The 13,788-nt window shown below is 43.6% G+C and overlaps 1 protein-coding gene across 4 annotated transcripts in view; it reads left to right on the top strand.

Moving 5' to 3' along the window:
* ARID1B (AT-rich interaction domain 1B) overlaps nucleotides 1-13,788 on the top strand; it is a 1,170,625-nt gene that overhangs the window by 1,127,481 nt on the left and 29,356 nt on the right. For all 4 annotated transcript variants that reach the window (XM_069607734.1, XM_069607732.1, XM_069607733.1 and 1 more), the window contains 2 exons: nucleotides 2,036-2,186; nucleotides 13,028-13,144. In XM_069607734.1, the coding sequence (XP_069463835.1) occupies nucleotides 2,036-2,186; nucleotides 13,028-13,144 (268 nt within the window). The remainder of the gene's footprint in view (nucleotides 1-2,035; nucleotides 2,187-13,027; nucleotides 13,145-13,788) is intronic.

Here is a 13,788-nt window from a genome sequence, read left to right as displayed (position 1 = left end):
CTGGATGGGTAAAGTATTTGACCATGTGTTACTACTGTGGTCTCATCAAAAGGTTGTGTTGGGCGAGGTTCACAATGTTTATATTTTAGGCATGGTCACTATTTTATAGGTAGGGGGGTGGGAGGTCTGACCACCTACCTCCCAGTTGGGAACTCACCATTGTGAGATACAGACTATGAAGCTGAATGGCTAACCCGTTCAACAGAGTGTACAGATTGAAATGTTATGTATTCTTAACCTACTGCTATGGGAAACAAATGTACAGGCTTGTGCATTAGTCGGTCTGTTTTATTGCTATATTTCAGATGCACACTTATCCATGTGTGCACATTTTGGATTGACGTTTTCATTTTCTTCAGTTGACGGAAATACATAACATTTCTCAGTGCAAATGTAAGCTGTTTGACAGTTCATGTGTAAAACCAGCATCCCTCCTCAATATACTTTCCCGTTTGTGATTGTATCCGTAATGTATCATGTGATATTGTGGCAATAAGCCATGAGGTGGCGGGCCAATACCACCCCAGGTAATGCCCCCGGGGCGAGTTATAACGGTCCCCCCGGGGCATTACTTCGGGGCGTTATTGGCCCGCCACCGAGTGGCTTATTGCCATTAGTACCCCGGCCCGTTAGACCGGGGTACTAATTGCATTTTTTTCTGTTCCGAAACACGTTTCGGAACAGAAAAAAAAAAACGGCAAAATAAATGGCCGCCGCCATGGAAAGGGAAAACATAGTCCGTTTTCCCTTTCCATGGCGGCCATCGGGAGCAGACGCGCTGGGAACAGAAGTGTTCCCAACACGTTCGCTCCCGAGACCAGAAGAAAAAAGGAGGTAAGTGGGGTCGGGAGGACAGAAGGGAGGGGATGGGGAGGAAGAAAAAACGTGCCGCGGTCTCCGGCGGGGGACGATGGAACACTCCAGCCTTGTGGAGGCTTGGAGCGGGGATGGCCCCGCTCCGAGTCTCCACACGGCTGTAGTTTTCCATCGTCCCCCGCCGGAGACCGCGGGATAGACGGTAAGTGGGGTGGGGAGGGAGGAGGGAGGAAAGACTGGGGGAAAAAAAAGAAAATCTTACCTGCGTCCCAGGCGGAGGACGAAGGAAGCCTCCAGTCATGGGGAGGCTCGGAGCGGGGATTGCCCCGTTTCGAGCCTCCTCATTGGCTGAGGGGCTGCCACGCCCCTCGCCGGGAACAGAGTAGCCGGCACGCACGGCGTGGGCGGGAATACCGTGTGGTATGGCTCGCAAATGAGCCAATCACCACACAGTATTCCTGTTCAGCTGCGCGTGCCGGGTGCTAATGAATATGCATACTTTATTCTCTGAGGCAAGAAGAAACTCACATTGGCTGCCTATCAAGGAAAGTATTATCTTTAAAGCGTATCACACATAGATGCCTATCCAACTCTGCCCCGCTCTAACTATTGCGCAGATTTTTGAAGGCCCAATCTACCAGGCCTGTAAAACGGGCATACACCCACAGAGTAGTCCCACCTAAATACAAATGGGCAAAAAGTAAGGGTGCGAGTTTCCCTTCTGCGGCAGCCAACCGATGGAGCTCTCTCCCACCACACCTAAGAGCGGAACCATCCTAGCGGACTTTCAAAAAGGCACTGACAACCTGGCTGTTCACCTAAGCCACCTGACCTTTGTTTGTGTACCCCCTTTATAACATAAGTGTAACTGGTTGTAACAGCGCCTCGATACCTTTTTGTGCATTTAATAAATGTAAAAATAAATGATAGTGAGAAATGGTTTGATTTTCCTGGCCTGCGACATACACTGCCCCACCATTTCCGACGCCACAGATTTACTATGTGCCAGTATGGGTGAACAGCTACTTCATGCCTACTCCTTAGCCTGACCGTACAAGATGATTATTACTATAACAATTATTTTTATTCATACAGTTGATGCTTCATAGAGCCATACAACTGTGATACTTTAGCTAATTGAATCTCACCTGATCATTTTCCCCAAAGACATCACTTTATGTACAGATTGATGAATAATCTTTCCACTTGTCTATTTCAGTGTCTGGAAATAGTGAGCCCTACCTCCCTTCTGGCCAAATACCCAACAGCGGAATACAAGACATGTACAGCCAGGCTCCCTCGGGAGGCATGTCGAACTTGGCCATGGGACAGCGGCAGCAGTATCCTTATGGTCCAGGTTATGACAGGAGGTGAGTAGTCTCTGAGGTCTGCACAGTAGGTTATTAGAAAAAGTCCCATTTGCCTCTTCTGCTCACATACTAGATGAAGTCCAACATAAAAAAGGGCAAACATGGTACAAAGGGTGTTCTACCTTTAAAGCTACTTAGCAGAATACATATGTATGCAAGTCTCCATTAGGAAGGACCAGTTAAAGCAAAGTACGGCTTGTGAAGTTTTGTCCCAGAAAATGCTTGAATATAAAAGTAAAGTTCAGAGATTTATTAACTTTGTCCGTATTGGGTCATTGTTCTCGACTCGTATTTGCATTTTGGAACTGTCTCTCTCCCTGAGCTTGGTCTTGTATTCTTTCTCTTGGAGGTTCTTTCCTCCAATATAATTTCAAATTCTCTTTATCTGTCTTTGGTGTCTTAGTGGTTGTTCTCAGTCTCCCAGATATGTTATCCTGACCTTCTTTCTTATGCTGGATTCAATTTACTCTGCAGGATGTGAAAATGATCTTTCCAAGTTGCCTGATAGTTAAGGTTTTCTGTCACAGGATATGCGGTTCAACAACCTTTAGTCGCCAAAAAAAGTCACCGGGTTCAAAACATCATGAAATATATAATATTACAATAGAAAAGTTTAAAAAAAAAATGAGACCTTCCATATCATCACGTTGGTACATGAGAAACCGTGTTAGCTAAACCTTAATGACAAATAAAAACAAATGCTAGGAGAGCTATGCTCGCAGTGTAAGATACTTATTAATTTCAGAATATAGCCTCAGCACATTTTATTAGCATCTTCCTCCTCTGCAGCCATGCTCTATGCAAATAACCGACAGCACACATTACTGAAGGATTAGAACATTGGCTTAGAAATAGTTGAGCGGGGCCAAGTGTATAGATACAAGCCTCCAGCAAGATAGATCTCAAATACCTCTGTTTTATCCACAGGGTCGCCTTACAGAGTAGAAGAGGAGAGACTGTCTTATTGCCATCACCGCACATTGGGCATTTATCAGAATTAGCCCTTCCATCTGTGCGTAAAGGCAGTGATGGGCAAAATTCCTAGTCTAAACCTTGCGTACAGTGATCTTTCATAAGCTGGCGTAATTACATCTAAATATGCCTTAAAACCAGCCTCCTGTTCCAAGTACTCCAGGCCCAGCGTTAGTCTCGAGGCATCGAGCAGAAGGTGGTCCCATGCTTTTGAGTCCACATTCTTACCCAAAAAAATACTGTTCTAAATATTATTTTTGCAGACAAAGTGATGGTGCCATGTTCTAAATGGGCGAGGGCAGTTTGTGCGCTCGCGGGTAATGGTAATCGTTTTTTTCATAAAATGGTTCTCCCTGACAAGCAACCTCTACACATTCGCAAACCCCCAGAGTTCTGCTCCATTAAGTGCTGCTGACGGAGCTGGCTTCTGATGCAGTTCCACTGCTGGTGATAAAGCACCACTACCATAACGAGTAAAAAAGGATCAAATGGAGCTGCTAAATCTTTCCAATGTAAGGGCCTCCCTGCTGGTCCGGTGCTTCCATCCTGAGCATCTCTGGAATCTTAATTCAAGGTAGTCAAATCTATTAACCTGCTCAATTGGTTCTTCCTCCATCATCAGATTTATAGAGATATGCTTTCTTTGATTTGGTAAATAGAACATTGACTTGGGTTTAGATGCGTTTACATTAAAGGGATGGTCTAGTAAACATTTTTATTTAAAAAATAGATGGGCCACATAAAAAAAAAATACTAGCATCCTCCGTTTTAAAACTTCCTATGTAAAATTTTGAGCTATTCAAGCTCAAAATTCAAAAAAGCAAGCACAGGGGCGCAGCCATTTTGTGAAATGGAGGCCCTCCTGTGCTGGCTTTTGCGGCACTAATGAAGGAAAAGCCAGCCAGCTGTAGTAAACAAAGTCTACCGCTGGGTGGCTTTCCCTTCATTAAGGCCAGGACTCTGAGGACGCGGACCGGAGACCAGAGCAGGAAAGCTGCAGCTGAATCTCGGTAAGTGCTATTTATTTTTTTTTACAAAAAATAAGCACTAGCTGCGGTTTTTTTTCTAAGTTTTCCGGGCTGGAGGAGCCCGGAAAACTTAGAAATAAAACCACAGCTTTAAAAACGTTGTATTTATGTTTGCGGTCGCTTTTGAAGCGACCGCAAACATAAATACAACGTTATTGTGTTGGAAAACGCTGCGGTTTTTCTTTCCAAGTTTCTCAGGCTCCTCCGGCTCGGAGGAGCCTGAGAAACTTGGAAAGAAAAACCGCAGCGTTTTCCAACACAACCGCGTTGTCTGCCTGAATCTGCTTTTCCATTTGGGGCTCTCGGGCTCCCCACGGGGAGCCCGAGAGCCCCAAATGGAAAAGCAGATTCAAGCAGACGCAACGCGGCATTGCGGAAAACAACCGCGTTGTGTCTGCCTGAATCTGCTTTCCCATTTGGGGCTCTCGGGCTCCCCACGGTGAGCCCGAGAGCCCCAAATGGGAAAGCAGATTTAGGCAGACAACGCAGCATTTAGCATTTCCCATTTGGGGCTCTCGGGCTCCCTACGGGGAGCCCGAGAGCCCCAAATGGGAAATCAGCTGCAGGTAGAAACACTACACGGCATGTAAACATGGCGCCCCTGGGGGAGCACCGGAGACCCAAAGTGATAGCCACAGCAGGCAGAAACACACGCGGTTGTGTTGGAAAATGCAGCGATTTTTCTTTCCAAGTTTCTCAGGCTCCTCCGAGCTGGAGGAGCCTGAGAAACTTGGAAAGAAAAACCGCAGCGTTTTCCAACACAATAACGTTGCATTTATGTTTGCGGTCGCTTCAAAAGCGACCGCAAACATAAATACGTTTTTAAAGCTGTGGTTTTATTTCTAAGTTTTCCGGGCTCCTCCAGCCCGGAAAACTTAGAAAAAAACCGCAGCTAGTGCTTATTTTTTGTAAAAAAAATAAATAGCACTTACCGAGATTCAGCTGCAGCTTTCCTGCTCTGGTCTCCGGTCCGCGTCCTCCGGGTCCTGGCACTAATGAAGGGAAAGCCACCCAGCGGTAGACTTTGTTTACTACAGCTGGCTGGCTTTTCCTTCATTAGTGCCGCAAAAGCCAGCACAGGAGGGCCTCCATTTCACAAAATGGCTGCGCCCCTGTGCTTGCTTTTTTGAATTTTGAGCTTGAATAGCTCAAAATTTTACATAGGAAGTTTTAAAACGGAGGATGCTAGTATTTTTTTTTTTATGTGGCCTATCTATTTTTTAAATACAAATTTTTACTAGACCATCCCTTTAAGGCCAAGGTCTTTGCACTTCTTCAATAAAACAGATAGGGAAAGCTTAAGACCCTGGGGCGTAGTAGCAATCAGGACAGCGTCATCCGCATAAAACAATGCCGGGAACCTGGTTGAGGCCAATTTAGGGCAGTCCTGGCGCCCATTTAGTAACACATCTATAATCTCCTGAATATAGATGTGAAATAATAGTGGGGCCAGGACTCGCACCTGCCTGACACCCAAGCCTACTCTGAAGAAGGTTGTCTGTTCACCTCCCGGACCAAATCAGACACAAGGTTCCGTGTCAGAGTAGAGAAGTGAGAATATAGTAATAAAGCACTGAGGGATCTTCTGCTTCGTCAATACTCTCCACAACTCCACCAGAGACACGGAATGAAATGCAAATATAGCATCTTACTCATTTTCTATACTACTAGACTCTTCTTTGCTATAGAGTAGCCTGTCAAAATATCCCTTTCTTGGATGTCTGACACTTATTGTTTTATTTGTCTCACAGAATGTCTCGCTCTTTGCCACAGGACTTTATTATTCATTAGAGTACCGGGTTCAGTGTTCTTCTTTGTGCTTTTCGGAAGCTTAGGGAACTGTCTGCGTCGCAGAATGGAGCATCTTGCTCTTCTATGCGCAACGTTTTCTTTTCACCAGAGTTAAGTGTCAAAATGTGGCGTATTGCTCTTGTGCTCTCTCCCTTATATTCGTTCTTTTCTTTCGTCGGTACTTGGGATTTGCCTTTATATCCCAGAATGTATCATATGAGATTTTCTCCCTAAATTATCTCCTCAACCTTTGCCCCCAACAGTACAGTGACTCAGTTCCTTATCTTCATGGGGTTCACTGCAGTTGGGCTCTCTCCCGGAATGCAGCACAATGGTCTCCTGGTTATCTTTTGGCCCCTGTTTCCCTTGACTCCCATACAGATTGGTTTCTGTTCACCTGGGGAATGGGCCTTTCCATTGGGGCTGGTTCTCCCTCTCTGGTCCTGTCACTCCACATCTATGTCTGTGGTTTGTAGCTCTCTTTCACATCTGCTCCAGGGACAGTAACCCTTGAATTGCCTCCGATCTCAGTGTCTCCCATTTTGGGTTCACAACCTCCCTCAGTCGGTCATGCCTTCTGTTTAGTTGGACTGTGTGGTTGGGTGTCTCTGAGCTTGCCTGCATCCTGCAGATATATGTTTGGCTGCTTCATATAACAGGTTCTTGTGCTGTCTGCTGATGGAATGCTTCCTATACCACCACTTTCTCTGAAGTTGGGTGCTGCAGCAGGTCTCCTCATTCTGTGGTTTCCGCCTGTGGTTCGGGATGCTCCAAAGCCACTGGTCTCTCATCATTGCTCTCTTTGCCTGTACCTGCCTAGTCTTCTCCCTGACCTCCTTTATTCTGAACACTTCATTGCTGACAAGGGATGGGTTTCTCTTGGTCGCATGTTCATACATCTCTCAGTACACTTCTCCTAACCTTGCTTTAGTTCAGTTCCTTAAATGGATAGAGAAAATGTATTCCTCCATAATCAAAGCCTGCTTTCCTCACAGAATATCCACAATCTGCATGTTAACTTGCCACACACTATAGATGTGAACTGAGAAACTGGTTTAATGTAGGGTTGTTGCAAGAGTAATATGTTAAGGTAATATATCCATGCTACTGGGTCTTGTACCGCGCACTATTGCCACTTACGTTGTCTCGGCGCTGTTTAAAAAGCAGGGCATCATGAAACCTTTCCATAAATGTTGAGATAAATTGTGGGTTAATATAACCACCAATTCAAGTGCGCATTCCCCCAACTGTAAGAAAATATTAACCCTCAAGATTCTCAGCCTGAGTAAATTAGTCGGGCCCTGCTTACACCCCCAGATGCACACCAACCTCTGCAGCTGCAGTTACTGTATTATTTTGTTGGTTTTGTTCCTCTCCGAATTTTCAGTTTATGAAAGCATGTCTGTCTGACATATTGGTGCTGTACAAATCATTAAGTATTTAAAGCTTCACTTCCATCTAGCACTGTTGGACCCTTTTCCCACTCTCTCCTGATCTTCGCTCCCATTTCTTTTTGTGTTGTCTTTGCTTCCCCTCGCCTGAGCTGTATTCCTTTCCTTCCTCTCATCATATCTTAACTTCCATGCTCCCTTCTGTGCCCTTGTCAACTTTCAGCGTGTTTTGAACTGGCCAGAGTTCACACATTGGTGTTATACGAAATGCAGAAAATAATTAATAGACGGGGTTCAGAGTAAAGGGTAAAATAAAGGATATGACTACCCTACTGCCCACAGCATACCTGCGTAATTTGCCATTTTCCCCTCGCCTGTATTTTACAATATGTTTTGTACCTTTTTGTAGCTTTTGTTGTTTACTGCAAATGTATACGAATAATTCATTGGTTTTGAAACCCTAAGCATTGTAGAACCTGTTAGCTGCATGTAGCAATCATGTGATTCTGTGTGACAATTCCAAGCTACTATTGTTAAACATGAAATACTAATAGTTGGTTTAAAAGCAAATACATTTTTTCATCAAGGCTACAGGTCTTCCCTTTCCAGTAATGTGGAAGTATAACATTAGAATTGTTGTCTCTTGTTCATGGCAATTCAGATGATATGGATTGGTGTAAATGAGCTAGTAGGCCTCAAACCACTGGCATCTCAATTATGGCACATACCCACCCAATCCTCAAAACTAGACAATTCCTCCCTATGATCAAGAAACCAATGCTAGACCCTTAAAACCAATGCAACTACAATACCCTTTACAGAGCCCTTGCCACCCAACGTAAAGCACACATCAATGCCATTGACCTCGTAAAGACTTATCAATCAGACTTCAGATTCAGCAGTCTCCCCCGTTATCCAAGTGGTAGACTATGCACTCCACATCCTTGATGATGTGCAACCCTGCTTTCTGGTACTCCTCGATACCTCTAAAGCCTTTGAAAAAGTAGACCATCAAACCTTCATCAGTATCCCTGTTTCACCTCCTCTCTAAAAGACCACCATCAGTTTGTCCAGATGGATACCACCGGGTTCCCACCTCTAACTATCAGTCGTGGAGTCTCAAACGGATGCCTCCTCTCTCCCGTCATTTTCAGCCTCCACATGTGTAGCCCCCAGGGTAATGCTCCTTGCAAAGTACGACATCCACCTCCACCTGTACATACATGATGCACAAATGTACCTGAAAATATTATCCATCAAAGGTATCCACACACTCGGGGGTTAGCTGTGCCCTGATCCACACCAAGACAGACCCACTCCCTCTTTCATGCATTTGAGCACCCCTTTCACACCTCTAAGATACACCCCACAACCCCACTCAGTCTATTGTCTCCCTAACAACCACCCTTTACTACCCACCCACTTTGAGCACCCCAGATCCTGTCTCAGCACTGTTCCCCCCTCACTATATATGGTACCGTTTCCTGCTACTCTGTGGTACGCCAGCAACAAATCTTGTTTGAGAGGACTGTACTCTGTTGTGTGATAGATATTCAATGAAAAAACTTTGTTAAAGGGACGTTATGGTTTCAAGTAAAATCGAAAAACCCCAGAAATTCACCAGTTATGATAAGCTAAACAACCATAACTCGCGCCGCCACCGCGCACTGCTAAGACTAACACCCAGGACATCAAAGATGACATCACAAATGTCATTGATGACATCACATGTGAAATAAATTGATGAAAAGTCCCTACAAGGAGTTGTGTTTATATTGTTGGTAACAAGATGTCATGGGTGATCGGGAGACACATCATGAACTAAATCTATTAAAGAATGTACTAATCTAATATTGTATTGGAGTATCGTCATTAATACAGAAACCTAATCATATATAAACATAGGCAACGACTGCTCCATGCACCATAGAAGTACACTATTTATAGTCTTGTAATTTTGGATAGTACAATAATGAATGCTACCGTATCCGAGTTTTGAGTAATTTTAAACATGAAATAACTAGCTAACAATTCAAGACAGCACTTGTGCTGGTACAAACAATACATATGAAGAACCACAATGCATACAAATCAGAGGCACATACAGGGAAACTAAAGTAAGGATGAAAAACTGCATCATCAGAAAATGTTAATGACATTAAAGGTTATCTTCATGTATACAAATTAATTGTCTTTGAGGTCTGCTCATTTCCCCATGTATGTGCACCATGAGCTGAGACCAAACCCTAAGAAAAGTACTTAAAGAACATATGACAAGGTTAACGTATAGATATATAGCACTTTTTTCAATTTTATTATTCTGACTGCCATTGAACAAAACCACCTGGCCTATATATGTCAATAAACAAAAACAAGTGGCCCAGATATGTGATGTCATCAATGACATTTGTGATGTCATCTTTGATGTCCTGGGTGTTAGTCTTAGCAGTGCACGGTGGTGGCGCGAGTTATGGTTGTTAAGCTTACCATAACTGGCGAATTTTGGGGGGTTTTCGATTTTACTTCAAACCATAACATTCCTTTAACAAAGTTTTTTCAGTGAATGTCATGGGTTTTTACTAGTGCATGGTATTTATTTTCCTACAACTTACTAATATCATACTTACCCAATATAGCAATATTTGTGTCCCATTTACAAAGTGTCACCTTAAAACTCTGCCATTTCCCAGCTTCTGGAATCATTTTTAACACTTCTATACACTTTTTGCAACTAATTCAACTAGTTTTGCATCCATAGACGTCTACGAACATTTACTTCATAGCGGACCTTCCGGACATTGCCACATGACCATACGCTGGCGTGTGGCATGACGACGTGTCCGAGAACCCGTCCGCACTTCACGATAAGATCTCTGCTTCGCGGACAGTTCAGAACTGCATTTTCTACTGATCTAGGAACGTTCAACTTCAAAATTTCCCTTGCACCGCTCCAACACCTATTCCAACTCATTATACATTAACAATCTAGTACACAGTACATATTTTAGCAAAACTGCTATTTATCTTAAAATGGCATCAGCTAATGCCATCCCTCCTCCCCAAGAGCCACCACCACTGCTTTAATCAAGGAGCATGAGAAACCCTGCCCCCTACCTTAGAAATAACACACGTGCAACATTTTCCCTTGTCCACCTGCCCCTTCATATTAGTGTTTGGTTCCTCTTCCCTCATTTCCCTCCCCACCTTTCATTCTCAGCTCTCCTGCCAAAGAAAATACATTCAAAAACAACAAAATACATATTCCTTTAGGAACCACCTTTCATAGTTAAAAAAAATGGAACTAAAAAAAAAATGTTTAGACTCCATCTACTTTATATTTCCCAGTAAAGTACATACTCAATAAGATTTTCCAGCATTTTCCTTTGTATTTTGTGTTATGCTAATGGGAATATTGTGGCGTTCATCCTCCGTTCCAGGGACTAGAACGGTGGATACCGGCCCGGCAGCCCAAGCGAAGCGAGGGTGGATAAAGAGGTCTCTGGACCATTATTTCCCCCCCCTTCCACCCCCTGAAATGGGGGGCGGGGGGTGAAGGCCATTAGCACCCTAGGTTCCCAAAGCGGGAACCCGGGGTGCTAAAAAAGAGGATTTTCCAAGATGGCCACCATGGAAAAGTAAAGCGAGGGTTCCATACAGGGCCTCTCTTCGCTTTCCATCGCAGCCTGCAGAAGGCAAAAAGAGAACCCTATGACCATATTGCCACAAGCAAATTTTTCTTCCCTTTCAGGTCTATCCTAATTTCGAATATCTTTACCACAAAGCCAGTCCCAGGTGGACATGGCTACTTTAATCCTATGTTTTGTCCCTTGTGGTCATGGCCAGTAGCCAGATTGTCCGGATCATGACCTTATTCCATGACCCGGACAATCTGGCCACTGCCCATGGCCACAGGCTACCCCTCAGTCACTAAAGGTATACCGCTATTTTTTAAAGTGTCACATGTATGCACATACAATCGTCATATAACCTGGCCCCCACTTGACAAAATCCATTCAGACCTTACAAAAACGTCTATATCTAGCTCTATAATCCTTTTGCAAACCTTTGTGTAGATTTGTCAAATGGCACCACATTTGTAAGCCTTTACAATATTTTGGGACCCCCTCTAATTTTGCTATCTCTTGACATAATCTCACCAAACTTCGCAAAGCCATGTATATCTAGATCTATTATCAGTTTGCCAAATGAAGTGTAGATTCGTCAAATGGCACCTAATTTATAAGCCCTTACATTATTTTTGGACCCCCCTCTAATTTTGCTCCCTCTTCACAAAATCCCACCAAACTACGCAAAGCCATGTATATCTAGATCTATTATCAATTTCCCAAATTAAGTGTAGATTCGTCAAATGGCACCTCATTTATAAGCCTTTACATTATTTTGGGACCCCTCCTCTAATTTTGCCCCCTCATGACAGAATCCCACCAAACCCTGCATACTCACTCAGAATCGGGTCAGAAATATACATGCAACATTTCATGCAGTTCCATTAAGTGGCGCCAAAGTTATAAGCCATCCAAGAACTGCATTTCACCAACCCTGTAATGCTGAGGTGTTCGCAAACTTTTCAGGACTCTTCGCGAACATCCAAACTGTTCGGACTTTCGCTGCAAAAAACATCCGTTTTTTTTTTTGCTTCTTGCAGACATATCCCATCCCATCCTCATCACCACTCACCTCCCGAGATTATTTGATAAGTTTGACAAGTGTAATGTTGTGTTTTTTAATATGTTTTTACCGCAATGTCCGCGAATCAAAGATGGCAGACGTTTCCAAAAATCCGACGCACTTCACCATCCAATCGGCGAACACGTTGCATGACAGCAGACATGACGCAAGCCGATTAACCAATCGGTGTCCTGTCCACAGAGCGAACAGGGAAATGTGTCCGTGGAGCAGACATAGATGTCACTAATTTTTTGTGACCTACTTTTTGGTTGTTTTAAAAAAAAAAAACAAGCGGATAGATTTTTCACCAAATTTACAAAAGCACGCTTTCGCGACCAAGCCGCTTCTCCTGCCGCAAACTTGGTGAAAATCCATCCAGCGGTTAGGGCTGTAGGCGTGAGCAAAGGTTTTTCCCCATTCAGTCTATGGGAAAAAAAAGAAATTTTGGGACCTCCCCCTATAACTTTGCCCCCCCTCCCCCCCGGACAAACCTCACCAAACTTTGCAAAGAAATTCAGAGTGGGCCATATACATTTTTTTGCAAAGTTTTGTGTGTTTTAGTCCAGGGGGAGCGAAGTTATAAGCCACCCAAAAAGTGCTCTTCCTATGGGATTAGCAATTGAACCATAACTACACGGCCTCTACCGTGGGCCGTGTAATATATATGCTTCTGAAATACAGGTTTACACCCACTAACAAAATAACGATGCATATTGTCGCGTCTGTATGAATAGCATTTTATGCTCTGAAATCTCAAGGTCGGTTTAAAAATATCATTCAGCAAAAGTTTGTTTGGTCTGTACATAACTGTTTCTCACATATACGCCTTTGTATACAGAATTTAGTTATAATTTCAGTGCGCCCAAAAACCTACAAGCTATTTTCAAGCCGTGAGAGTTCAGAGTAGTCAAAATTCTAAGCTTGTGAAAACCAAGTGCACTCTGGAACACAATGTACTGCTGTATTTCAGACCAGAGCATGGCATGGGTCCTGAAAGCAGCATGGGTCCTCCTGGTCAGAGTAACATGGCACCAGCTAACAGTGATCCGAGCATGTATTCTCCTAACCGGTACCCTGGACAACAAAGGTAAACGGAGCCTTCCATATGCATGAAGCACTGTGTGAGACAGAATGTTGATTTCCCTCTTAAACGGAGATTTCTTTATTTTGTGTTTTGATAAAATGTGCATGGAATAATTGTCTCTTATATAAACAAGTAAAACTGTTTCTACTGTGCCACTTCACAGTGTGATTGTCAATTAATCAGCAAGGTTAGAACATGAGCTGACATGACCACTTCACCTCAAAGAAAAATAATAGTGCTACTGTGTGTGCAACCTTCACGAGGACACATCTGAAATGGCTTCTGAAATCTGAATGAGCAAGCAAGCATGATCTTCATTAACCATAATATGTTGTGCTGTTCCTGCAGAGTTCGTACAGCAATCCTACTCCCCCTCCCAACATGTTTTTTTTACAGTCCCTTTAACATATTAGAGCAGAGATTGTGTGCAACATGATGAGATGGGATTCTGAATTTCAAGAAGGCTGATGATGTGGATAATTATGTATACCAGAGAAAAGGTTAAATGGTGACTTAAAGGAGCTTCATCCTCGCACCTTTGAGAGTAACCACCCATTCCACACAAGTCCTCTCCAGCAGCACAGCTTTTAAAGACCTTTTGACACAGGAAGGAAGCAGATGTCTTGACTCATTCTCAGTTAAAGATT

The sequence above is a fragment of the Ambystoma mexicanum genome, chromosome 4q, assembly GCF_040938575.1.
Source record: "Ambystoma mexicanum isolate Mex_15411 chromosome 4q, UKY_AmexF1_1, whole genome shotgun sequence".
NCBI lineage: Eukaryota > Metazoa > Chordata > Amphibia > Caudata > Ambystomatidae > Ambystoma > Ambystoma mexicanum.
This window is presented reverse-complemented; position numbering and strand designations above follow the sequence as displayed.